Raw genomic sequence first — 26,990 nt, 5'->3', positions numbered from 1 at the left:
CACACGAAAGGTCAGGTGTAGGCCTCAAGCAACTTGTTCCTGTATTGGCACTGGCTTGTTTAAACTTCACTGTTTCCAGAGCTAGAACCAACCCTGAACTGGGGGGTGGGCCATTTCAATCCCAGGTTTGGAAGAAGGTTGGGTGGGGCAAGGCATCCTGAATAGTATGTCACTTGCAGTCTTCCATCTCATTCATTCCCACACCCTGAAAGTCTGTGTCATTTGCATCTGTTTGGAGGCAGAATGGGATTCAAGCCAACAACCTAAGACAGAAGTCCACCTCTTTCTTGGATTCCCAGGCCTTCATGTTCTGTTAACCATCCACAGCACCATTGAATGAACAATCCTTTTGGTCCACTGCAGAGTATGAGTCCCAGTCCTAAACAGACACTCACACACATCTGGCTGTCCATGTCAAAACAGATCCCCTGCACCATAGCATAGAATGAGATGCCTGTGCTCCCAGCCCAGATTTTTAGTGGATGGCACTAATGCCAAAGGGGAATATCCCAGCCCCACCCTGGCACCAGTTACTGAGCTAGAAGACTTTTCAAGGAATAGTCTGGATATGGCTAGTTTAAAATGAACAAACAAACAAACAAAAAAAACCCAAAATCTTTCTGTAAGAAAAACTGTGGAAGAGCTTTCTGAGGATTTTAAGCAAGGAAGCTCTTCAATATTCTGCTGAAAAGGAGAATGGGGCAAGTTTATTCTGGGGGTTTATTTTCTTGCTAAAATCAATTGAGAAAGGGATGTGAAGTACATCATCATTTTATCTCTTATAGCAGTGGTCCCCAGCCTTTTTGGCACTAGGCACTGTCATTTGATTTGGCTGTATCCCCACCCAAAATCTCATCTTGAATTATAGTTCTCATGATCTCGAGTCGTGGGAGGGACCCAGTGGGATGTAACTGAATCATGGGGGCGGTTATCCTCATGCTGTTCTCGTGATAGTGAGTGAGCTCTCACGAGAGCTCATGGTTTTATAAAGGGATTTTCCCCCTTTGCTCAGCACTTCTCCTTCCTACCACCCTGTGAAGAAGGAGCCTTTCTTCCCCTTCGCCTTCTGCCATGATTGTAAGATTCCTGAGGCCTTCCCAGTCATGCAGAACTATGAGCCAACTAAACCTCTTTTCTTTATGAATTACCCAGTCTCAAGTATTTCTTCATAGCAGCATGAGAACAATCTAGTACAGACCAGTTTCATGGAAGGCAATTTTTCTCCAAATGGGGGGCAGAGGATGGTTTTGGGATGATTCAAGTGCATTACATTTATTGTGCACTTCATTTCTATTATTATTACATTGTGATATATAATGAAATAATTATGCAACTAACCATAATGCAGAATCAGTGGGAGCCCTGAGCTTGTTTTCCTGGTCTCATCTGGGGATGACGGGAGGCAGTGACAGATCATCAGGCATTAGATTCTCATAATGAGCATGCAACCTAGATTCCTCACATGGGCAGTGCACAATATGGTTCACATTCCTATGAGAATCTAATGCTGCTGCTGATGTGACAGGAGGTGGAGCTCAGGCAGTAATGTGAGCAACGGGGAGTGGCTATAAATAAAGACGAGGCTTCACTTGCTCACTTGCTGCTCACCTGCTGCTGTGCAGCCCAGCTCCTAATAGGCCATGAACCAATATCAGTTCATGGCCTGGAGTATGCGGACCCTTGTCCAAGATGAGATGACAGATTGGTTTGGGGGGAAATCATTTGTCTTGGGAGAAGTAATCTCCCATTAATGGGAACCACTAAAAACCACTCAGAAATAGGAGAGGAAGCAGATATAGAACGCTTCCATGTTTACGTAGGAAAGGGGCTGTCTTTTTGACTTGATTTTAGGAACATACCAATCACATAATTATGTTTTAAACCATTCCCTCCATGTCCACCCTAACAAAAGCATAGGTGAGATCTCCAGTTTTTGTAAGAGAATGATTATTTCTAAAGATAGAAAGATAGGGAAGACAGTTATGCTTAAGTGAAGGCACTGAATTATGTCACCACGACCCACCCCACATTCTCCAACCTCCCCCCAAAATATTGCTAAGAAACTTGAAGAAAAATCCCATTTCAAATGGCCACAGTTTTCAACAGATACCAAGAAATTTTCCCTAGTGGAAGAGAATAGATATTTTGCTCTATAAAAGTAGAAAATGGAGCTGATAAAAATTTTCCTTAAAGCCAACTCAAGGCATCTCTGGGACCACCAGTCATACAATTCATGGATTCCTGAGATGCCCAGGCAAGCTCATCTCTGCAGGGGAAGAGCTTCTCTCCCCAACTCATGCCAGCTCTTGACCTTTTCATAGGAAGTGAACCATTCCAGACGGAACAGGGCTGAAAGAAAGGGAGAATGCAGTGGAACCAAGTGCTAAACAGCTGGGCAGAGATGATCTTAACACTGGCGCTGAGTATTCCAGAAGGCCCCCGGATGTGTGTGTGACATGAACTGTAATGAAAGAGATGGCATGTCAGGGTTAGCTGGTCCTCTTTGCTGATTGTTGACTTGGCCTAATTAAAGCCATTAAAACGGCACTTAGTGTAATTTCTTGGTGCTTTAATATTCTAAAAGAATGAAATCTAGTAAAAAGATTTTTTTCTCTGAATTCATTGAAATAGATCAAATAAAATGTTTGAGCATGGGTCAGAACAGAGGGAACTTTGAAATATTTTTAATTAGTTCACTGACTCTGTAACTCCTTCAGGACTGGGCAGGCAAATTAGGTTGGGCAATGAGGATCCTAGCATCACAGAGCTTTGCATGTTAAATACAGTGGCAAAGAGGGCACTTGCTTTCTCCAGGTTTTTAATTGTCTTTAAGAAGCTAAACCCAATGGTTTATAAAATTGTAAAGGAAGGGTGGTAGCTGCCTTATTAAACAAATGTTAAAATATACCCCTAGTTCAAAAGACATCCAAACATGCTTTGGAATTTGATTGTTGGTATGGTGGGGAGTTGGAGAAAAAACAGAACCTCATTTTGAGAATGCTATCTGTATCTTAGAGTAAGTCCTGATGCTTCTTTAAAGCAAATTCAATATTTAGAGGCATAGTTATTTTATTTTATTTTTTAATTTTTAAACGAGATTTTTTTTATTTTTTATTTTTTTATTATTATACTTTAAGTTTTAGGGTACATGTGTACAATGTGCAGGTTAGTTACATATGTATACATGTGCCATGCTGGTGGGTTGCACCCATTAACTCGTCATTTAGCATTAGGTATATCTCCTAATGCTATCCCTCCCCCCTCCCCCCACCCCACAACAGTCCCCAGAGTGTGATGTTCCCCTTCCTGTGTCCATGTGTTCTCATTGTTCAATTCCCACCTATGAGTGAGAACAGATGCACAGTTATTTTAAAGAGACACTTGGAAAAATATGCTCATGGTTAGCATTAAAAATTGTTAAAACTGTTCCTTTGTGTCTTCTTCGGTCCTTTCTCCTTCCTTCTTTCCTCTTTTCCTTCTTTTATTCATTCTTTCCTTTCTTCCTTCCTCTTTCTGAGGGAGCTATTTGGAGAGCCAAACCTATGATATTGATTACATACTTCATCAAGTTCAATAAAGCGCATTTATTGAACTATGTGTTGATCACTGTGGGGAATAAAGGAAGAAACACACCACAGCACCCACTTGCAAGAATGTTATAGTCCTGCAGAAGCAGGACAAAATGACGATTATGCAAAGCAGAGGGCATGTCCATCCCAGAGATGCGAAGTGCCTGCCACTGGAGCAGCCTCATCTCCCTTGCCTGCGAGAGACCTGCTTCCTTTGCATTGGGCAGGGCAGTGATTAGGCCACTCACTGAAACACTCAGCAGCCAAAAAACATTCAGTGCTAGGCTCAGAGGAGCATTGACTGAAAATACAACAGGCCTCCAGCTTTCTTTATTAGAAATTCCCAGTGTATTAGCAAACATGCTCATTCCATTTGCATACTTGCTATTCCCTCATTAACTCAGTTAGCAAACATTACTGAGTGCCTGCTATTATCCCCGAACTGTGGTAGGTACTAGAGATCAAAAATGAGTATCTCAAGTGGCTTACAGTCTAATGAAGAGATAGCTTTGTAAATGAAAACCTTCAAAGGCTACAGCTGCTCTTATGGAAGCTTATAGAGAGCAAAGGGACATAAAAATGGTTAATTTTTATGGGAAGAGATTATTTTTACTGGGAAGAGGTCAGAAATGCCTTTAAAAACAGTTCACCCCTTGTAATCCCAGCACTTTGGGAGGCCGAGGCGGGCAGATCACCTGAGGTCAGGAGGTCAAGACCACTCAGGAATAGGAGAGGAAGCAGACATAGAACCCACCATGGCCAACATGGTGAAACCCCGTCTCTACTAAATAACACAAAAGTTAGCCAGGCTTGGTGTTGGGCGCCTATAATCCCAGCTTCTAGGAAGGCTGAGGCAGGAGAATTGCTTGAACCCAGGAGGCGGAGGTTGCCATGAGCAGAGATTGCACCACTGCACTCCAACTTGGGTGACAGAGCAAGACTCTGTCTCAAAAAAAAAAAAAAAAAAAAAAAAAGAACAGTTCACTTTTTAACTGACTCTAGAAATAAGTGGATATTTGACCAGCAGACGGAAATGATGATTGAGGGATGGCTGTGCAGAAAAGGATGAGATTTCAGGCATCAAAAGTGGCATCAAAGGCACCCTAGTCATTGATGAAGAAATCTGTTCCATGTCCAGGGAACTGGTCCTTGTGGTGGGGACTGGGCATCACGGGGAGAGGATACGACAGAGCTAGGCTGTGCCCAGACCAAGGAGAATATCTGTGGAGTGGGAAAGAGTTTGCTTCTTTTTCACTGCAGGCCCATGGGGTGCCGCTAAGGTGGTGAGCACCTCCTCTCTCCACCCTGCAATCCATGAGCTCACACCACCAGGAGATCCTGAGAAGCCACTTACCTTGTCATGGGGCAGGTAGTGCAGTCTTCCTGGGTTGGTCCCTGGCACTTGGCACATGAGGCCTCACAGGTCTGGCAGTGGCCATGCTCATCAACATATTCTCCTGGGGAACAAAATCTAGTTGTTTATTTCATTTCTACATGGCAAGGCTGCCTGGGCTGTCAGTCTGAAAGCAGCCAGATCTCTGTGGCTGCCTGAAAGCAATGCAGACAACACAGAGAGGAGAGGCCCTGAATGGCTTCAGCTGCTAGTCCCAAATCCTGACCTTATCATAACAACTGCTCCTTTCCCGGGGGCCACAGAAGTTGGAACCTCAAAAAGTTATGAGGCAATGACATATTTCTGAATCTAGTCAACATGTGTTACAGATTTTATAAGTAGGGAAGGCCAAGCAGGGCTTCCCACCAGACCCCTTTACTGAACTCTTACTGACTTTTCCATTAAAAGCTGAGGTCTCCTGGTCCACAGAGGGCCCTATAGTCTTGGTTCAAGTGAAGCAACGAGCAGGACCCACCTAGATCTTGTCTTACCACCCCATGGGGTAGAGGTGCAGGAATCATGGTTACTAGTCAAGAATGGGTGCTGAGTCTTGGCTGACATTGGGTGATTGTAAGCTACATCTCACTCTGAAAGAGTAATAGTGAAGAAATAGCCAGGGAATTCTTCCTTTAATTGGAAACTTTATCTTTCCCAAGGAAAAACACATATGGGGCCCTGCAACAGAAGCAAATCCAGCCTCATAAGGTTCTTGGAAACATTTTAAGAAATTACTCCCACAGCAAAGGTGGCAGAGGGAGGCCAATCTCATGGAAAGTAAATCTCATGGATTGAAAGATGGGCCTCTACTCACTGAATCCAACCCTCATTGCGCTCATCCTAACCTGCTATTGTCTTTAAAAAAATTGACAGGCTTCTTTGGTCAGATCCACAGAGCCACTTTTTCTGGTTTAGAGACTGGTCATGCTCAGAAAATATGGTTTCAGATTTTGGCAGAGACATAACCTCCACTGGACCTCAACCCCCTCCAACTCTGACAGCCCCCATAAGCCATGTCTGAACACTGTCAATCTGAGATCCAGCTGGTGGGGTGAGATAGCAGGACCCGCCCAGGGTTTAATCAAGTTGTCTTACTGCAACTCCAAGATTCACTGCCTGATTTAGCATAGTTGCATTGAAAAGAACCCTGGAAAACCTAGACTTGACTGGTGAGGAAATGAGGGAAATTCATCCCTTTTTCTTTCCCCCATCGCTTTACTGGACTGTTACAGCTAGCATGTAAGTAAATCTTATATATGTAAATTTTGCACTTGCAAGCACTAAACCCCAAAGACAAATGTGAAGAGACAACTAGAGTTTGCCTTTATGTAGCAGAAAAAGTCTTTCATGTAGGGTTATTCTATTCATTTTGTTAACTGAAGGGAAAAGTGCATGTTCAGAGTGATGCAAACATCTAATCACAGCACACCCTGCACACCCTGGGCTCTGTTCCTCTATATCTCCTCATTGTTACCAAGGTACAGTTTGGACTGGGAAACTTATATACAACTTTTAGAATGGGAATGGGACTGTGATTCTTACTTCAGGACTGACTAGGAAACTTCCCAGGAGAACTAGGCCCAAAAGAGTGCATAACCAGCAGGGGCAAAGGCATACCAACAGGTATGCAGGTTGTTCACTGCACAAGGTGCCTACCTACCCGAATGGTCCAGTGGAGGCTGACATCCAGCCCATTTGCTTCACCATGCCAGGCACTCTGGTGTAGGCTGCCCCTGCCTCTGTAGAGGGACACCTTTTATTAACTCATTCAAATGTGTTGACTGGACTGGTTACATTCTTGGTAACCAGTAGTCCTGAGACAGAAAAAAGCTGTGACCTCCATCTAGCAGGAGTGGTGATTTCAAGCTGAGACTGTGTCACTGACTACAGGCATCATCATAGTTATGCAGCCTCCTTTTTATTTATTCAGGCTCCTCCACTTCACCTCTTGTTTATGGCTTCCACTATTGTTGTAGGAGGCACAATCAATTGAGCAGGGTGATTATCAGTCCAGGTACCAACAAAATTAAGAGCAGAGGACCCAGGGCAGACTCAGTGGGAAGAAGCAGACCTTGCCTACAGGGGCCAGTGCAAACGATTTGTGTTTACAGTTAGATGATATCTGTGTATCTTTCAAAAAAATGTGCTGAGTGGAACAAGAATGGAGGAGGTTCATAGAAGCTGAAAACCCCACAAAAATCATATTCTAGAGAAATGTGGACTCAGAGAGCACAGCTTATCCATTCATTCATTTTATGGATATATTTTTTAACACTACATACATGCCAGCTACTAAGGGAGATGTAGAGACATACAAATTAAAAAGACCCTACTCGTGGGTTCTCAAAGATTTTATGAGAATGATTTATAAAGAGATAGTTATAAAGCAATTACTAGCTAAGGGACTTCTACTTCCTCAGACAGGCCAGATTAAAAACCAGAACAGAAGAGCAAGGGTGTACACAGGACTCTGCTAGACCCAGAGGCAAAGACAATTACTTTGCCTTGACATCAGTGCCTATAGGAATGGACAGAACTCCTTACATTCATCTATCCTCATTTCCATGATATATCAGACCCAATGCTAGGATAGGATTTTAAACTAAAACACCTTGCTCTGCTAAATCAAATGCTGCTTAGAAGGTTCTCAGAGTTATATCATGTCTGCGCCCAAAGTCTTTATCATACAGATGAGGCATCATTAGGTTAGTCGAGGGTTATTAAGATATAACTGTGAAAATTTTAAATTTTCTTCTGTATCTCTTGTTTGCCTTCTCATCGGCTTTCATAAACCAGTAGGTGGCTTTAATACCCTGGCTTTGCACGTCTTCAATCTACTCAACTATAATGGCCTCTGTTGGCACTCACAATGTGCTGCCTTAGATATAATGACCACAAAAGATTACCCCATCTCCAAGATTTTAAATACATCCTCCAGACACACCTTTTGATGCCACACTATAAATCTACATCATCCCAGGTGACTCCCTGTCACTGTGCGATTATCCCTTCATTCATCTCTTCCAATCTCTGGCTTGCATCCCCCACTTGGGGTAGGCCAAGCCATCCCAAAGCCCAAGTTCCACCCATTCTTCTGCAAAAGGAGACATCACCTCCTCATTTGCAATAAGATGTCTGAGTTCCCTTGGCTTTTTTTTTTCTCGATGTCAAAAGTCATCTCTGTCTTCTCGTTGGCTTTTTACTTATCTTCTGTCTCCAAGAAAGGTCTGCCACTCTTCCTGGCTATTGTCAATTCCCCATCTACTGTTATAATCTTCTTTCCTCAGAATATTTCTCTGCCAGTTCCTCTATGTTTAATCTCTTCCTCACATCTCCCATCCTTGTCTGATCTACAAAAGTTTTCTGCTAATTTAAACCTTCCCAAGCCCTTTCCCTCCCTGATAAGGGACTCGTAAAACTTGTTTTTTCCTCCTACTATTTGGAAACAAAATGGTGAAAACTTCATGACCTTGAAGCTTATGTAAGAGAGTCAGTGTAAGACAGCTAAACTGTGCCTGTCTCTCAAGTCTGCATGCCTCTTCACGTTAGACAGCTGATAAGAATAGAGGAGGCTTCTCCCATTCTCACATTTATGTAGATGTTTAATTAGTTACATAAACAACTGCCCCCAGCTCTTACAGGCACAAGTTTTCACTGCATGTTTGGAACTGAAGAAACCGGATTCCAAGGACACAGAGAAGTTGCTTTTTTTGTTGTTGTTTTTGGAGCAGCAAATTCTTGTCATCTGTCTTCATTGCACAGTGAAGCTGAATGTTTATGACAGGCATGATATACAAAATTCTTACACAAAGTCAACTTTTAACAGAGCCTTCAGGAGCCAGTATTTTGTTTTCCACCTCATCCTACAAGCTCTTCATTCTGGCATCTTCATCCATTGTTATGATTTCCAGATCATCTTTCTCCTGTGATCAAAAAATGTTCCATTCCCCCTTTAGTTTCTTTCTCATCCAATGCTATAATGGTTCAAAGGACACTGAGGAAGTGTAGTCACTTGGAGAGGAATGCTACCTCAAAAGTTGAAGACACAGCTTAAAAATTAATACTTATAAATTTTAAAAAGTTACAAGTGGCTTGCCGTGCTTATTTCATCTCTTGATAACACTGTAGAATACTATCAACAAGTCCAGATTCTAAGTAAACATTATAAAGTCTTCCAGAATAACTGAACATGTATCATAGCATCCAAAGTTACAAAATATGATTGAAGTATAATCCTTTTTTAGGTTTACATGGCCAGAAGAGCCTCATTTCTCCTGAACAAATGCTACGCTTTCTTTTATACCTCATATTTCTTTATTGATTACAGCTAAATTTATTGTAGAATTCTAGCAAATAAATATGTACACTGAATAAATTAATCGATACATAAATATGATATTTTGCGATGTGAGTTTAAAAACTTTTTAGCAAGATGATTAGTAAGAGAGGATGGGAGGAATTTGATGAGAATTCAGCTGCTTGGTTTTTGATCTGGTTATTTCAGTGAGTAACCTTGGGGTATGAAATTATCTGTAGACTTCCCTGTGAGGCCTATTTATGTGCCTTGTCACTCAGATGCCAGAAATCATAGAGTATGAGTGATTCTACCATCACAAGTGTTAATCAAATAATACTATTTCTTTGCAAGAATGCCAACATATAGTTTCCAACTTAAGATACCATTTTGTGAAGATAATTTTTATTAAAAACATCTATATGTTTTTTTCGCCAGCTATAATAAATACTCAGCAACACTTTCAGCTACTTATGTGCTAATGGAATCAGTTGGTTTTCAAAGCCTTGTTAAGCATAAAGTTTTATAGCAAGGCTCAAACTATGAGGCCATCAACTGAGACTGCAACATCTTTAAGTCAACACAATCATTTGGCCTTAAAAAGAAAGGAAATTCCGACAAACTCTACAACATGGATGAACCTTGAAGACACTATGCTAAATGAAATAAGCCAGTCACAAAAGCACGAATATTGTATTATTTCACTTATATGAGGTACCTGGAGTAGTAAAAGTGATACAGACAAGGTAGAATTGTAGTTTCCAGGGCCTAAGGGTAGGGGGAAGAAAGGGTTATTTAATGGGTACAGAGTTTCAGTGGAAGAAGATGATGAAGGTCTGGAGATGGATGGTGGTAATGGTTGCAGAGCAATGTGAATGTACTTAATGCCACAGAACTACACACTAAAAATAGTTAAAATGGTAAATATATATTATGAATATTTTACCATAATTAAAAAAAAAAAAGTCTACACAAAGAGTTTGTGTCTTAGCAGGCCAATATTCCATTTTAGCCAAAAAAAAAAAATCAGTATTGCCTGTCTTTTGGGGATGGGTCCAAAGGGTATCAACCAATCCACCATCTTGGGAAGCCAGTCTGTTGAAGTGAGGCTTGGGAGACCTCCTGTGATAATGGAAATAAATTGATATATGAATAAAACTTGGGATAAGGGAGACATCTGGCAGATGGAAAACTCTGTCTTCTTCCTTTCCTCAAGGATGCACTAAAGACAGAATGAACATTAGGCAGCTAGAAAGAGGGTTCTACATCCCTACTCTGAAGGTGTCTGGAGGAAACCTCTTCTCTATCCCATCATCTCAAGGACAACTTGCCCTTGTCCTTCCTGCATATTCTGTTTTTGATTGACAAGACTTATCCTTCCTGGTCCCATTGCTTTTTCATTCTCAGGCAGGCACTGGCATTGATCTGTGGGGTTTGTGCAGATGCTCTGAAATGCTACTCTGGCAACCTCATGGGTTGGCACTCCTGCATAAAGATGGATCGTAAATTGTGGATCCAACACACACACACAAATATTTAGTTTCCTTCAGCCTACACGTTGTTCAAAGGGCAGAATTAAGAGTTGATCTTTCTAGTTTCCACCGTCGTTTGGCCCTTGACCACAGTCAGGCAGTTAAAAAAGTGTATCCAAAGTGAAGTCTTGTCTGACGCACCTGAATGTAGTGGTGATGTAGCAATCATACAAGCTCCTATTCATGGACGCCTACTGTATTACAAGTGCTGTTCTATGTAATATTTAGTCCAGACAAAAACCTCTTTTATAAACAAGAAACTGAGGCTCAGGGAGATTAAAAAATCTTGCATAAGTTCATTCAACTAGGTAAGTGGCAGAGCTGGGCTGTGACCCAGGTGTATCTGAGACTGAGCCCATGCTCTTTGTATGATATTTGCTGGTATGAATTCATTTCCCCCTTTAGTGTTCCAAGTAGCTTTGCTATTTGTAAAAAGAAAGAACTGAGTACATGCCTCATCTCAACTACTTGATGAGGTAAGGGCATCAAAAAGGAATTTACTGTGAAACAAACAAACTTTGAGCAGACATGTTTCACAAAGCAGATTTACTCAATGATTGATTATACCCTCCAAATTTATTTTCTCTGTTAAAATGGCCACCATTCTTTAAAAGGCAATTCCATGTATCAAGTAAACAGATTTTACAAGCAGTTTGTTGTGCCCGTTAGGCAGTAAGTTCCTAAGAGGAACTCAGAAATATTTTTTTGAATGAATTAACTTGGTTGAGGGTCTGGACAGGGAGTTTCTATGTTGTTTAATTCTATTCAAAACAAACTGGCTTCTCAGAAATAGCTTACAACCACAATTATGGTAACAGCTCTCTGTGGTGGTGGGGAAGACTGGGGGGATTTTGATCAAAGGATACAACATTTCAGTTAGGAGGAATAAGTTCGAGAGATTTATGGTACAACATGGTGACTAGAGTTGATAACAATGTATCATGTACTCGAAAAATCATTAAGAGTAGATTTTAAGTGTTCTCATCATGCACAAAAAATAAGTATGTGAGGTAATGCATATATTAACTTAATTTAGCCATTCCATAATGTATACATATTTCAAAACATTTTGCTGTACACCATAAATGCACACAACTTTTATGTGTCAATTTTTTTTTTTAAGTTTCTAAACAGCTGGTTGCAAGACCAGACCCAAAGTGTGGGGTTTGAGGGTGGGGTGGAGGTAAAAGGCCTGAGTGTGATTTTTTTTTTTTTGAGACAGAGTCTTGCTCGGTCGCCCAGGCTGGAGTGCAGTGACGCATTTTCAGCTCACTGCAACGTCTGCCGCCCATATTCAAGCCATTCTCCTTCCTCAGCCTCCCGAGTAGCTGGGACTACAGGTGCCCACCACCACGCCCAGCTGATTTTTGTATTTTTAGTAGAGACAGAGTTTCACCAAGTTGGCCAGGCTGGTTTTGAACTCCTGACCTCAGGTGATCCGCCCACCTCAGCCTCCCAAAGTGCTGGGATTACAGGTGTGAGCCACCATGTCCAGCCCTGAGAGTGATTATTGTCTGCAATTAAACAAAATAAATTTACAAAGCTTCTCATTGAACCTGTGGATGAGGAAAATCATGAAAAACATTGTTGGTGGATGGGAATCCATTTATTGCTCATGTTAGGTGTGAAATATTTCTTGACAGTCTCTTTATTTAGTGGGCTGTCTTTTGCTATTCCTGTGAGCCTAGAATTTCTACAGGTTTGCTAGTGCACTCAGTCTCTCTATTCATCAGTTGTGATTTTATCCCCAACTGTCTCCTCTATTTGTGGCTGCAGAGGGCCCACCCTAGTGGTGAGAACAGTACAGTATCTGATGCATTCACGGTGAGGCGATATCTAAGTTTTAATACATGTTGACAGAAATAAGTGAGCATAATTTGACAGAATAACTTATTTATCTTTCAGAAAGCAGCGGTGACAACCTGATGCAAGTCACCCTTGGGAGACACTGAGAAAGTGAATGACTTGAAAGGGCTGAGGGCCGGGAGAAAGGGGGCCTCTCTCCGCATGAGATGCAAGCCCACAGCAGGAGAGGGGACCCCGCTGCTGAGAGTGCTTCCCATGAGTGAGCACGACGCTGCCAGGCCTTAAGGGATGTGCCATTTCCTTTCTCTTTGGAGCGATGAAGATGGCAGGTGAAATTTTCAGGAGCGTGGCCCACAGAGCCTTCATGAGGTTCTGAACTACATACAGGTGCTAGTGCCCTGAGAGTTAAAGCCCCAAGTCCTTTCCACAGAGCTTAATACCACCCAAATGTTCCTTGTTACGGCTTTTAAGTCCTGAAACACCGACACATGGATGAGACTTGTTATCATCCTCTTTCATTTCTTTAGCAACCCAGTGAACCTCCCTCATGGCTTTTATAACTTGCTCTTAAACCCCTTGAAAATACCGCTGCAGTGTGGCTTTCTCTGCTCCATTGCCCTATGGGAAGGAACATCCTCAAATTACCCTCTTTCTCTTTCTCTGTGTCAACACATAGAAAGTACTGGCTCATCATTCCTCTCCCACACTCCTTTCCTATTTCTTTATGCCCTGACTTCAAGTGCTCAAACATTTCAGCCAAATCTCTAATTAAGAGAAAAGAGAAGCCCCTGGAAAGAGGAGTAGCTGCATACCAAGGCCTGGGGCTCTAGCTGCATGATAGCTGGTCGCAGCTTTGTAACTGACAGTTTAGTCTTTCACCGGTTCTCATTAACACTGTCTAAGAGATCCGCAGGTTTGCCCAGTGACAGGTCTGTATGGAATGCGGCACCCAGGATGCCTCTGTCCCTTGGTGACTGAAGAAGCATTTGATTAGTTGGGCTGCCCAATGATTTATTGGGAGTGACCAAATTGTGCTTTCAAAAAGACGAAGTGTGGAAATAAAGGAATCAAGGTTTGCTCTGTGCCTACTGCGGGTCAGCATCGTAAGAAGCACTACATTGGGTAAGGACACACATTTTGGAGTCATCCCGTCCTGGGTTACATTTTTGGATCCCTTCCTTCTCCAGCTGTGTGAAATTAATCAAATCACATATTTCCCGGACATTCCTCTTCTGTAAATGTGGATAATACTCTCTCTTTCTCTCATAGGACGTGGTGGGGGTCAAATGAGAAAACAGACCTACAGCACCAGAAGAATGGATGACAGAGGTTAGTTATGATTGTTTGTGTTATCTCGTTAAATATTAGATCATAATGTAGGGTAGTTAGGGGTCTCAGCTCCATTTGATCAAACAAGGAATTTAAGCACCAGAATGTTAACCCTGTGTGAACATCATCTAAACCCTGGTCAGACTGGATCCCAAATTGTGCTTTTTCTCCTGCCCCTGAGGAATGTATTGGTTGCATATGTGGGTGGCAATGAGGCAGCTAAAATTAATGACCCTCCGGACCAAGCACAATGACCTCGCAAAGCAATTGGGCTTCAGATGCAACCTACACACGTTCTTTTTTTATTATTAGCATCCCCTGGAGACAGCCTCCCTATACCAGCACAAAGCCAGCTTTTCCTGCACTGTGCTGTGGAAAATTCCAGAGCCATGGCTGTGCCCTCACTTAGGCTGCTGAGGTCAAAGTCGGTCAGAAATAGGTGAATCTCTATCAGATGGGGCTTTTCCCCAGCAGAGTTTCATCAAGTCAGGTTCAGAACTTGGGATCCTTGGTCCCCCTATGGACTGCTCACTGCACTTGGGCTGTACCTGCTTCTTCACTGGGTGGGTAGGGGCTCCCCTACTTGGCAGGTATCAGGACACATTGTACAGTCCTCTCCACCTCATTGAGGTGGAGCACATAAACAGATGAGAAAGTGAGGGCAGTGGCGTTTGTATGGATGGGGGTGGGGAATGTGGTGTGGAGGGGCAGGAGGCTTCTAAATCCAGGTGTCAGAGAGCTCAGGTGTTTCCTTGCCTACCAACGTCCTTCCCCGTGGTTTGCATCCTATCAGAGCTTTAGGCTGTCCAGAGTGTGGAATCCAGGACTAGCACCTCACTGGTTCCACAGTAGAGAGGATGGCTCTTTCTCCTTTTTGAGATTCCTCTCATTCCCACTGTGTGCTCGGATGACGATGAGCTATCTTCTCCCCACTTGGAAGCATGCCTTCCCCCAAGAAGTGGGAAACTGAAGTGCCTGTATCTGGAACCAGGTGTCTTAAATGTGAACCTCAGCCCTGTCTTGGCTAGATGTGTAACCTTGGGCAAGTTCTATAACCTCTCTGAGCCTCAGTCAGCTCATCTGTAAAATGGTGATAATCACAGCTAAGAAAATGGCCAGATGGATTAAATTAGTTAACACATGAAATGTGCTTTGAAACATACTGGCACACTAGTAAGCACTCAATAACATTCAGCTGTTGCTACTCCGGTGAGTAAAACTGGGTCCCTCAGATAAGCAACACCAGAGAGCAAACACCAGAGAGACCTTTAGAAACACTCAACGCTCAACTCACTTATTGTCTGGTGGCTTTGAATAATGTACTTAATCTTTCTTCAGCTTTATAAAATGAGTTCAATTGCTCCAAACTTTGCTAGTTCCTGTTTGTCTCCTGCCTAATATCAGGTAATATTATTCCTTCTCATACTGTGGTTGATTTAGAAGTGCATAGTAATGGCTGGGTAATAGTAATGGTGGTGGCTCATGCCTGTAACCCCAGCACTTTGGGAGGCTGAGGCAGGTGGATCTGAGACCAGTCTGGCCAACATGGTGAAACTCCATCTCTACTAAATACAAAAAATTAGCCAGGAGTGGTGGCGCATGCCTGTAGTCCCAGCTTTGGGAGGCTGAGGCAGTCGAATCGCTTGAACCCGGGAGGCGGAGGTTGCAGTGAGCCAAAATTGCACCATTGCACTCCAGCCTGGGTGACAGCGAGACTCCATCTCAAAAACAAAAAAAAAGAAATGCATAGTAAGTATACACAAAATATTTCAAAAGGATTTCTTTTCTCCACAACTCTTCAGGGACCCCTTAAGAAAACAGACTCCAATTTTATTAACCATTGTATTACTTTTAGGAAGTCAACCAGGCATGGTTCTGTTTGGCACCAAAGTTCTATTCAGGAAATGGCAGCCCCCTTCCCTTTGACCCCCAATACTAAATCTACATTTCTAGTACAATTCACTCACTAAAAAATTGTGGGCAACTTAAACCAATATTGGACAGAAAGGCAGGTCAGCTATTCCTCTATTGCTTAATATTATCCCTCTTGTTGCCTTATGGAGGAAGCTCTTGAGAGTAATATAACATTGTTTGTGACACTCACTGATCTTCACCCAGCTCTTAGCACAGTGGTCAGGAATTGGTTGTGAGCTAACTTGTGCAACCTCAATATAAACCCAAGGAATTGTTTCTTTGACATTAATAACATCATGAGAGGTTGCTTGATTCATCAAAACATTTCAGAGTAGTATGACTCAATGCATTCTTGCTCTTTTTTCCTTTCCTGAATGCCTTGATATCTCCTTTCAAGGCTCTACATGCCTCTCTCTACCCCATCTACGCTGTAGAGAGCCTGGTTCCACCAGTGACATCGTAGCCTCTGTCTCCCTCCACCATATGGACCTGAGAACTTGCCTTCTCAGCCTAGTCCTACAGAGAAGTCCTGCGGAGTCATGTAGAGGACAGAGGAGGAGCTTGCAAAAAACCTCTGACTTCACTAGAAACATTGCAGCTCTAGAAAGTCTATGTGGCCTCTAGAACAATTCAGTCCCTCTGGTAGAAGAGCCGATTGCAGTGCCTTCAAACTCTCCCCGCTGGAGTCTGACTCCACTCCCCATTTTTTTTTTTTAATTTTGAATTTTTTTAGACAGAATCATGCTTTGTCACCCAGGCTGGAGTGCAGTGGCGTGATCTTGGTTCACTGCAACCTCTGCCTCCCAGGTTCAAGCGATTCTCCTGCCTCAGCCTCTGAGTAGCTGGGACTACAGGTGTGTGCTACCACACCCAGCTAATTTTTGTATTTTTGATAGAGACCAGGTTTCACCATGTTAATCAGGTTGGTCTTGAACTCCTGACCTCAGGTGATCCTTATAGAGAACGATCGCCCGCCCGCGTTGGTCTCCCAAAGTGCTGGGATTACAGGTGTGAGCCACCACACCTGGCCTCCACTCTCCATTATTATCAAGCCCACCCCAAGCAGGCCCTCAGCGTCTCCCTTGGAGGCCACCGCACCTTCCTGAATTACTTAAGTAACTTTCCCCTTGGTGGCCTCTTTAGCAGCATCTCTAGGGAACAAGCAACCAGGGAAACAAGTCTGGGCCCCATTTGGGGGGTCCTGGGCCATCAAAGCCTAGCCCATGGCTTAGGTCTGCAGCTACCAGGCAGGCTTAGCATCCACGGCTCAGGAAGCCTGCCTTTCCCTGGAAACTCGATTCTAGTGAGCATCTCAGGCAGAGCTGGTGACTCAGGCCCTCCTCCCCTTCCCAAACTCCCTCCGGCTGCTGTCTGACCTGCTATGACTTCTTTTTGCTTTCAAGGCTGCTCTTGATATTTATCTTAACCAGATTTTACATGGTATGATGTGCCTGGGGCCCCAAATTTTCCTGGGGAGGGCCAATTCCTCTCTCTGCTGTTCACAGTTTGCCAAAATGGGCAGGGATGGGCTGTGGAAAAGCTGCCTGTGGGCTTGGGGAACTTGAACAGTCTTTGGCTTATGCAATTGTCTAGTGTCATTTAGGTTATAATTTTCTAAAGATGAATTTGTCAGAGGCCAACATTTTCTATGGAATAAAAACAACCGGCTTACAATAGTAGCATGAATGATAGACTTGCAAAATGGCTAAAGAAGTAGGGAGAGGAGAAAGTTGTAGTTCTGTTGTTTGGGGAGTGTAAGTCCAGGCATTGGGTCAAAGATAAGGGAAGCTTTTCTAGAAAAGCTTTCTCTATATTTTCACACTTAATTCTCAGAGCCAGCTTATGGAGGTGAGCATTGCTCTCATCTTACAGATGAGGAAACCAAGGCTCAGGAAATGTAAGCAGTCTGTCCAAGGTCACTGAATTAGTAATAATAAGAACAGCTAACACTTATTTCATGATTAGCATATGCTAGGAATTGTTCGGAGTGCTCCACAAATACTAACTAACTTGATCCTTACAATAACTTGACCCTGTTGGGAAAAAGGCATTGTATACTGCTTGTTTTTTATATCATCTCCAAGGCCTGCTTTTTGTTGTTGTTGTTGAGAAAGTTGAGGCAATGAGACATTAGTGGCCTGTTAAGGTCACCTAGCTGTTGCCAGAGCTGGGACTTAAACCAAGAAGTCAGACTCCAAACTCTCCTCTTTTAACCAGAGTTTTGCTATACATACCCTTTTCCAAGAAAGTAGTAGAGATGAGATTTTATGTTTAAATGGCACCCCCCTTCCAATATGCTAGAAATTCAAAACACTGGTGGGCTGCGTGCACACACACATATGTGTGTGTGTGTGTGCACGTGTGTGTGTGAGTGAATGTGGGGAAAAAGTCAAACATGCAATCCTAGACTCCTCAATCATGTAATCTGGAACTATTTGCTTGCCTACCATTTTCTTGCATGGGGCGTGGGGTGTTGGAAGAAGGCTCACTTTCTATCCTTTGTGGGATAGAATCAGCTGACATCAACTATCAAGAAAACTAGCCAATGTAGAATCAAGTGTTCAAATCTAAGTCTTGTCCAGAGCAGCTGGTTCTGATTGTACTCTTCCCCGAGGACAGGGCCATCTCTTGCTTATTTTGGGGTCTCTGTGGCCTCACTGTATGAGTGGAAGATTGTTCCTAAGTGTGAGGAATTCATTCCGTTTTTTTGTTTGTTGAACTGAAAATAAGATTGCCTTGGGCATGAAAGAATGGAGGAAGTGGTTAAGTGGGCAGGAGGGAAAGTGGAGAATGTTTCAGAGAGAGACAAGGAAAGAAAAGGGTTGAAGGTAGAATAAGTCTGATGTCTCTGGGAGCAGGCAAATGCTTGGGTTGACTGAAGTAGAAACTGAGTTTGAGAGAAATAAAAAATGACCTTGGATAGAGGATGTAGACAGATAACGGAACATCAATTTGAGGGGTATCAACTGGGTACAGCTGGTCAAAGGGAACCACTGAAGATTTAGAAAGAGATAAAGTCTATGCTGGGCACAACTTTGGTGAAGATCACCCTGGTCAAGGGAGACTAAATGAATTGAAAGACAACGTCCAGAAAATCAACCAGGAGATGGCTGCAGTAAGCCAGGGTGAGGGAGCGGAACCACTACAACCAAAATGGTGAGGACAGAGTGGTCCCCAGAAAATTGAGCCATCAGATCTCAGGGAGAGATGGCCTTTAGAACTCATCTACTCTAGCTGCCTTTATTTACCCTGCCCCAGGGAATGGGTTGAATTCCCTCAATGATTTTCTAGCCCAGCCAGTGACTGCTCAGTGTTTGAATGAATACTGAAAAGGAAGAAGAACTCACTACCTCTTCTTCCATTTTTGGAAAACTTCAACTATCTGAAATACCTTTGTAGTAGGCTAAATCTGGCCTCCCATGAAATTTTATACATTGGTCATTACAGAAGAATCAGCTTCTCTGAACAAAAAGAATGATATTTATGGGAATAATGAAAAGAGAGAAGATCTGAGTCCAAGGCATGGACACATGGTTTTGAGTAGGTCGGTGAAACCCCGTGGGGCTTAGTCACTTCTGTGGAAACGACAATGATACATGTCCTGCCTAGTTCTTTGCTCCACTTGGAGGATCAAATGATACGCTTTGTGACAATGCTTTGGAAACTTCAAAGTGTCACATACAGGAGGGGCAGATAAGATCATTAATGCTCTGCAGGAGGGACTATGGTGCATAAGTGGCTGGGAAAGCCAGATCCATATTCCAGCTCTGCCACTTTCTAGCTGTGTGATGTTTTAGGCTTGCTACTTAACTTTTCTAACCCTCGTTTCCATAAGTGCAAAAAAATATAAAAATAACCCTACCTCAGAAAGTTGTTGTAATGACTAAATTTGATAACATATTTAAAGGCACTTAGCACAGGGTTTGTCTGGAATATAATAAACGGTGAATAAATGTTATTATGACTGATAAATGATGACAGCCTGCATATAGGAAATGAGTGGAAAAAAAGGAGTCAAGTTGATGGACTTAAACTTGAGTGAGTAAGGAAATGGTGGTAGCATTGCCAGAGCCTGGGAATGTAGGAAAGCTGGTTGGAATGATCTAGCAGATGTATTGAAACTGAGCGACTCCTGGCGTAGCACTGTGTGTTTAACCACATGCCACAGGCAGTACTTTGTCAGTGGCAGTATTTTGTCAGTGGCAGTATTTTCAGCCTGCTCAACGCTGGGTGGCTGTGTTCTTTCTCTAACACACAACTCTTGTGCTATCAACAAGACACACAACTCTTGTTATCTCTCCTGCTATATCAACCCATATAACAAGAGTTGATGGAGCAAAATATAGTGCAGATGTTCACAGCCCATTCCCCCTACAACCATGCCATAAGCAATCAGGAGTGCCTTTCATTGTTGCCAGATAGAGTGTCATGTTTAGGTACCAAAATGATGAAAGAAATGTCATCACCTACACATTCCTTCAGAGGGGCCATCCTGCCCTTGGCCAGCAGAACTGGCGGAAGAGTTGCACATCCGTAGATACTTGGCATAAAACTCACGCGAAGAGAAGGTAAGTTGTTACAAAGGGCTTTTCTCACAGTGGTCTCAGTGGCTGGGATTTTGGGACCATTCTAAATGGTCCCAAGCATAGCTGCTATTCAATCAATTATGAAGTGCTAGGTAAAAGATGAACCAGCATTAGCAGGTAAAAGGTGCAGTGCTTGCAGGGGTTGAATGCTCATGGCGGGTGCAGTGAGGAGCATCTTGTACCAACCCACCTAAGTGCCTCGTAGGGCAAGAGCATGACTTTGATTTTTTTTTTGAGACAGGGTCTCATTGTCTCACCCAGGCTGGAGTGCAAAGGCACAATCACAGCTGACTGCAGCCTCAAGCTCCCAGGCTTACGCACTCATCTAGCCTCAGGCTCCTGAGTAGCTGGGACCACAGGCATGCACCACCATGCCTAATTGTTTTATTTTTGTAGACATAGCATTTCCCTATGTTGTCCATGTTAGTCTTGAACTTTTTGGCCTCCAGTGATCCTCCCACCTCAGCCTCTCGAAGTGCTGGGATTACAGGGGTGAGCCACCATGCCCAGACTTAAGATCTTTTGAGGTCAGGAGAGGGAGAAAGCTTTGGAAAGCCTCTCAAGAAAGTTTCTTCAATTGACTATCAGACAAACCGGTCTCCACTTATGGGATCCCCATTTTACAGATGAAGAAGCTAATAATTAGAGTTTCTACAGCTTGCCCCAAATCACACAATTTGTCTTGTTCCCTCTCCAAATCCAGCTAGGCTGAGGGAAAGAAATAATAATTTTGGGAAGATGCAGAGAGAAATAAAGGCAAAGCAATACCCAGGGATGATAGGTGCCAGGTCATCTCTAGCTTAGCAAAGGACTTCATACGAATGGATGTTGATAGTAACATTCAATTAACTCATCCCACATGGCAAACTTTCAGTTATGTATCCTGGAATTTCTTCTGTTTCTCTGCCCTTGAATTTCTTCCATAAAGTAGTGGTTTCTAAACAATTCTTCTCAGTCCAGATCTTTCTCCTGAGTTCAGTAATCCTGCATCCATTGCCCACTGGATTCTCCACCTGGATACTTTACAGGTATCTCCAACTTACCATGTTCAACAAGCCTTACCACTTTAGCCCAGCACTGATACCCCTCCTGTGCTTCCCATCTAGGTGAGTGCCACCATCATCCAATCAGGGGAGCCTGCGCCAGGGAGTCATCCCCGATCCCTCCTCACATCTAATCCCTCACAATTTCAGTCTGTTCTATCTCCCGAACAGCTCTCCATTCCATCTGCTCATCCCCATCTCCAGCACCAGCCCATGTCTTTTAGCTCAATCATTTCTATACCATATGGTGGATTTATCTTCCCAATTGGTCTCCTGGACTCGATATTCTCCACCCCCCATGCCAATTCTGTCATTCATTCTGTAGCCAGAATGTTCTCTCTGAAATTCAAATCTTATCAGACCACTCTCCTACCTAAAATCTTGCAATGCTGCTCCCTCAATACAGAATAAAGCTCGAAGAAATGACATACAAGAGCCTTAAAAATTTGGCCCTTGCTGCAATTTTACCCTCATCCTCCATTGCTCGCCTTACAAACTGTAGCAGACTCTTTTGGTGCCCTGCACACACCCTTTGGCCTCATCACATCCATATGCAGAAACCAACTTACAGGGGAGAGTGTTGCTTTGTACTTCCTTGAGGCCTGTGCTCTGTCAGGCACATGTGGCAGGCCAGAAGAGGGAGCGAACTGACCCCCAGGAGTTGTCCTCAACCAATGACAGGGATTTAGTATATGAAAAGCACAGCTCCATTGCCTCATCAGTGGGGTAACTCTGAGGCCTATGTTATATACCATTTTCCAGAGTTTCCCCATGACGTTGAACTCCAGTTGCCCCTCTGGTAGCTTACAGTAGCTGGCTTGATGACATTACCTTCATTGGCTGCGTTCCCTTCCCTATCTGACTCTCCTGCTTCACCACTGGCGTTTTCTTTGAACTCCCCTAAAAAACTCTTGGACTTGAATCTTTGTCTCAAGGTCAGCTGCTGTTGAGGTCAACTAAGACACATCCTCATGCTCTGGCATTTCCAAGAGACTTCCAGTCCCCCAAGCCCATGATACACTCTCCCACTTAGAACTGCCATTTGAAGTGTGCCTACTCCTTTCTTTCTTCTTCCAGCAAACTTCTACTCATTCTCTGCAACTCAAAGTAGCCGCCTCTGTGAAGAATTATCTGAATCTTTCCTACCACATCATTATGCAGCTGAATTAATTCTTTCTGTGCTTGGTTGTGCTTTGTACGTATTTTAATTTATAATTTAATATATACTTAAATTGATAATTTATATTTTAATTTATAATTTTATTTATTTATAATTATGTATATCAACTGGTGATTCTGCACGTATGTGTCTTCTTGACAGGGACTAGTTGCTGTTTAAGGTCAAGAATAATTTTCCGTGATCTAGACCACAACTTGCCATGTGACGAAGTGATCGAAACATTTTGGTAAATAAATAAGTTGACTATTGGACATTAGGGATGCGAAAAGCAGTGACACGATAGTTAAAAGCTCCATGAAAAGGCATTCAGTAATTCATTCATCATCTAATTATTGAGCACCTACTACATGTCAGGTACTATTCCAGGCATCTGAGATACAGTAGTAGGCAAAACACAGATCTCCTTCCTGGTGGAGTTTACATCATAACACAGGAGATATAAAGTAAACTGTAAACACAGTAAAGTAGCAAATTTTGCATGGTTAGTATGGTTAGAAGCTACTAAATTCTATGAACCAAAAAGCTGAACAGGGCAAGCAAATCAGGGAGTGCTGGTAAGGGGTAGCGATGGGAACGCAGGTTGCAAGTAGAATGTAATGGGGATCCAGAAATCACAACAATATAACTCAAAAGAAGGGTGTGTGCATTACGCTGGAGTTGTTCTGAAAGTTAGTTGACAAGGTAAATTACCAACATGCAGTGCAGTAATTTTGCTTTGAGTAGGCTAGACATTTGTGACTTCAGAGCACACCAGCCCTATTCTATCTAGGCTTGAAATATCCTTAGTTAAAAATGACTGCTTTCTTAGACATGTGGTCCCCAGGCAGATTGCCTGCTGTGAATCCAGTTTTTAATGCAAAATGTCTTTCCAGCACAGAAGTTCACTGCCAATTTATTGAAGTTCATGGAGAGAATGATATCAGTTGACAAAAATATATTAGAGAGGGGTGCTAAGTTTCGGGAGGTAAAGTGAAGGGATAAAATAGACCAAGGACTATGCATCCAGGAAAGCAAACATTTTCAACTAAATTCACATCACAGTTACCATCAATCCACTTCTTAGCAAAACCACCCAGGTTGGAAAAAAGTACTGCATGAGCAATCAGAATTATTCTTCTCTGCCTAATGGTTAATATGGTGAATTTACCTTTTGAACATTCTCATATAAAAAGAACTGCAAAGATTGGAGAGTTAAATGGGATCCAGGGGTATAAGAATATTTTTAAGAACAGGTGACTTATAAATTAGATTGACAGAGATTCTAAGGGAGATGATGGCTCACTGTAATGGGAGGCTCTAAAAATAAAATTCTGGAACTGTAAATCATAAAAGGTCCCAATGAGGAAGAAAGACAAAGGCAAGAGGCACTTAAGGAAACCACTATCACTTCACAGACAATTCTGTGAATTCGGTATTTTAATATTTATAAGGAGGACAGAGCTTTCAGGGTTTCCTGCCAGGAGCCCTGGATCCCTGCAGAGGATGGAATACTGAGAAGGGCCTCTTTAAACTTTCCAGTGGCTCCTGGAGAACATAACATGACCCAGATTTCTTTACATGGCACCCGGGGTCATTGCATTCAGACCCTTGGCAGCATTGTTAGCTCATCTCTCTCCCACTGTGCCTCAGTCCTTGGGACCTGCTACGGTTTGAATGTCTCCTCCAAAACTCATGTTGAAATTTAATTGCCATTGTGACAATATCAAGAGGAGAGACCTTTAAGAGGTGATTAAGTCATGGGGGCTCTGCCTTCATAAATGGACTATGCCATCACTGTGAAAGTGGGTTCGTTATGGTGAGAGAGGGCTCCTGATAAAAAGATGAAGTTTGGCTCCCATTTCTCTCTGACACATGTACACTCTCTCGCCACGTCATGCTTTCCACCATGTTATGATATAGCAAGAAGGCTCTCACCAAATGCAGCTGCTTGATCTTAGACTTTCCAGCCTCCAGGACCATGAGCCAAATAAACTTCTATTTTTTATTAACTACCCAGTTTGTGGTATTCTGTTATAGCAGCAGGAAGCAGACTAAGACAGCCCCAAGGCTCCATCAGGGAGAAATTCCTGGCACTTTCCAGGTGCTCACACCTCCCTGTCCCTTTCCAGCCTCCTATCTACAGCTCTATCCTTCCACTACTACCTCCTGCCCAGGGTACTGACAACCCATTCCGTAGACCATATCCTCTCCAATTTATTTTCATAACACATGTTAACACATCAGGGCATTTGCTCCCTCACTTAGATCCCTTTATTACAGTATAAAATCTGTAAAGGGAGGAAATGTATTCTATTATATCCTTATATACCCTTATATTATATCCCCTATGCCCAGCGCAGTACTTAACACATAGTAAGTGTTTAATAAAAGTTAGATGAGTAAATAGTTACCGAATTAATGCAAGATACACACAAAAGAGTATTGCAGGAAACATTCAACAATCCAGCAGACATTTATTCAGTGAGTTAGTGTGTACCACATGGTAATGTTCTCATGAGGATATATTATTATTTCCACTGCACTGAAGTAAAAATGGTGGCTCAGAGAGTTAGACAAAAAATCCAAGTGTGGGAGGCCGTATAGTGGCCCCAAAAGATATCCAAGTCCTCATGCTTGGGACCTGTGAGTATTACCTTGTACAGCAAAAGGGATTTCTCAGATGTGATTAAGTTAAAGATCTTGAAATGGGGAGATTATCCTGGATTATCAGGGTGGCACCAATATAATCACAAGTGATCTTAGAAGAATAAAACAGAAGGAGATTTTACTACAGAAGAAGGTGATCTAATCTCTCTCACTGCAGAGTGAGAGATTTAACGAGGCTACTGCTGGCTTTGAAGATAGAGGAAGGGGCCATGAGCACAAGAATGTCAGGAATGCAGCTCTAGAAGCTGAAAAAAACAATGAAATGGATTCTCCCCTGGACCCTCTGGTAGGGTGGCCCTACTGAAACCCTGATTGCTGACTACTGACCTCCAGAAGTGTGAGGGAATAAATATGTATTGTTTTATGGTACCAAATTGTAGTTATCTGTTAGAGCAGCCATACGAAATTAATACAGCAAGATTACAAATGCAGTTCAGTATAGGCGAGTCAGCAGGTGCATTGTCCTAACTCTGGAGCTCTGCCATTATTAGCTGTGTGGTTTTGGATGAATTACTTTATCTCTTAGTGTCAGGGCAAAAAGCTATGTGAAACACCATTCTTGCAGAAGCATCAGACAATAGCCTTGTTTGCGCTCTGTGAGGTGGGCTGATGCTCATCTTAGCATTGCCCTTGTGGACAGGACACCACTGGACAGAGGCAAGTGGAGACAATTAGCTGTGCCCTGCCCACTGCTCAAATGTTCCTATAGCAGCCCTGTTAAGGAGAGTTGCACCAGCAGCCTGGGGAGAGCAGGGGCTGGGTGTGGTGCAGGGAAAGGGGCTCTGTCTTCTGGGGTGGATGTTTCGTATGCTTCCAGATGCATCACCCATTTAATCCTCAGCATTGCTGCTGTTAATACTTTCTTGTTATAGATGAGGAAAGTGAGAATTTGAGAGATTTAATACTTTATCCAAAGTTACATGCTAAGTGGCTGAGCTGGGACTTGAACCCACATCTTTCTAGTATCATTACTAAGACTATGTAGTTAACACCAGTGTTGGTGGTTCTCAAGGTGGGACCAGCAGCATCAGCATCAATTGGGAATTTATTAGAAATATAAATTCTCAGATTCCACCTCGGATCTACTGAATTACAAATTCTGAGGTGGGGGTGGCAGATAGGAATCTGTGTTTGAACAGGCTGTCTGGGTGATTCTGATGGCCACTGAAGTCTGAGAGCCATTGCTCTACGCTCATTGCCTTAGAGTCCTTTGGAAGGACTGTCGCCATCTCAACCCAGGCTTAGGCTGCTTACTACTCTGAGTTATTGCTTAGCACCAGCAGTAGAAAGCGGCCAATGTGCACAGTGCAAGCATACTTCCAGACTTGCCATCCGGAAGAGTGGGTATGGTGTATGTCCTCTTGGTAGAGGGTTTAGGAGGGAGGTGAAGGAGGGATCCAGCACAGAGTCAGAAATTCTGCCGACTACCTGGAGAGTGAGTTTGATTTGAATCATTCAGTAAGACATGGCTAAACATCATCTTTATTCTATTTCTGAATTGTCCAATAATTAGCCTGAGACAACAAAAGGAGGCTGATGTTGTCTCGTTGACAACCATTTGATTAAGCTACAGGTTTAAAGCACCTGCCTGTATCTGGAATTCTCCATGTTAGACACGGTCCCTACATTCCTTGGAGCTTATAAGACAGGGAGACGGAACTTCAATGATGGAAGCCCAGAGAATACATATCACAGAATGGT

At 42.9% G+C, this 26,990-nt stretch overlaps 1 protein-coding gene across 1 annotated transcript in view; it reads right to left on the bottom strand.

Annotated features, from left to right (window-relative positions):
- PCSK5 (proprotein convertase subtilisin/kexin type 5) overlaps positions 1-26,990 on the bottom strand; it is a 467,874-nt gene that overhangs the window by 125,162 nt on the left and 315,722 nt on the right. Inside the window, exon 21 of the mRNA XM_063714247.1 lies at positions 4,924-5,026. Coding sequence (XP_063570317.1) covers positions 4,924-5,026 — 103 coding nt within the window. The remainder of the gene's footprint in view (positions 1-4,923; positions 5,027-26,990) is intronic.

This window comes from Pongo abelii, chromosome 13, assembly GCF_028885655.2.
Source record: "Pongo abelii isolate AG06213 chromosome 13, NHGRI_mPonAbe1-v2.0_pri, whole genome shotgun sequence".
NCBI lineage: Eukaryota > Metazoa > Chordata > Mammalia > Primates > Hominidae > Pongo > Pongo abelii.
This window is presented reverse-complemented; position numbering and strand designations above follow the sequence as displayed.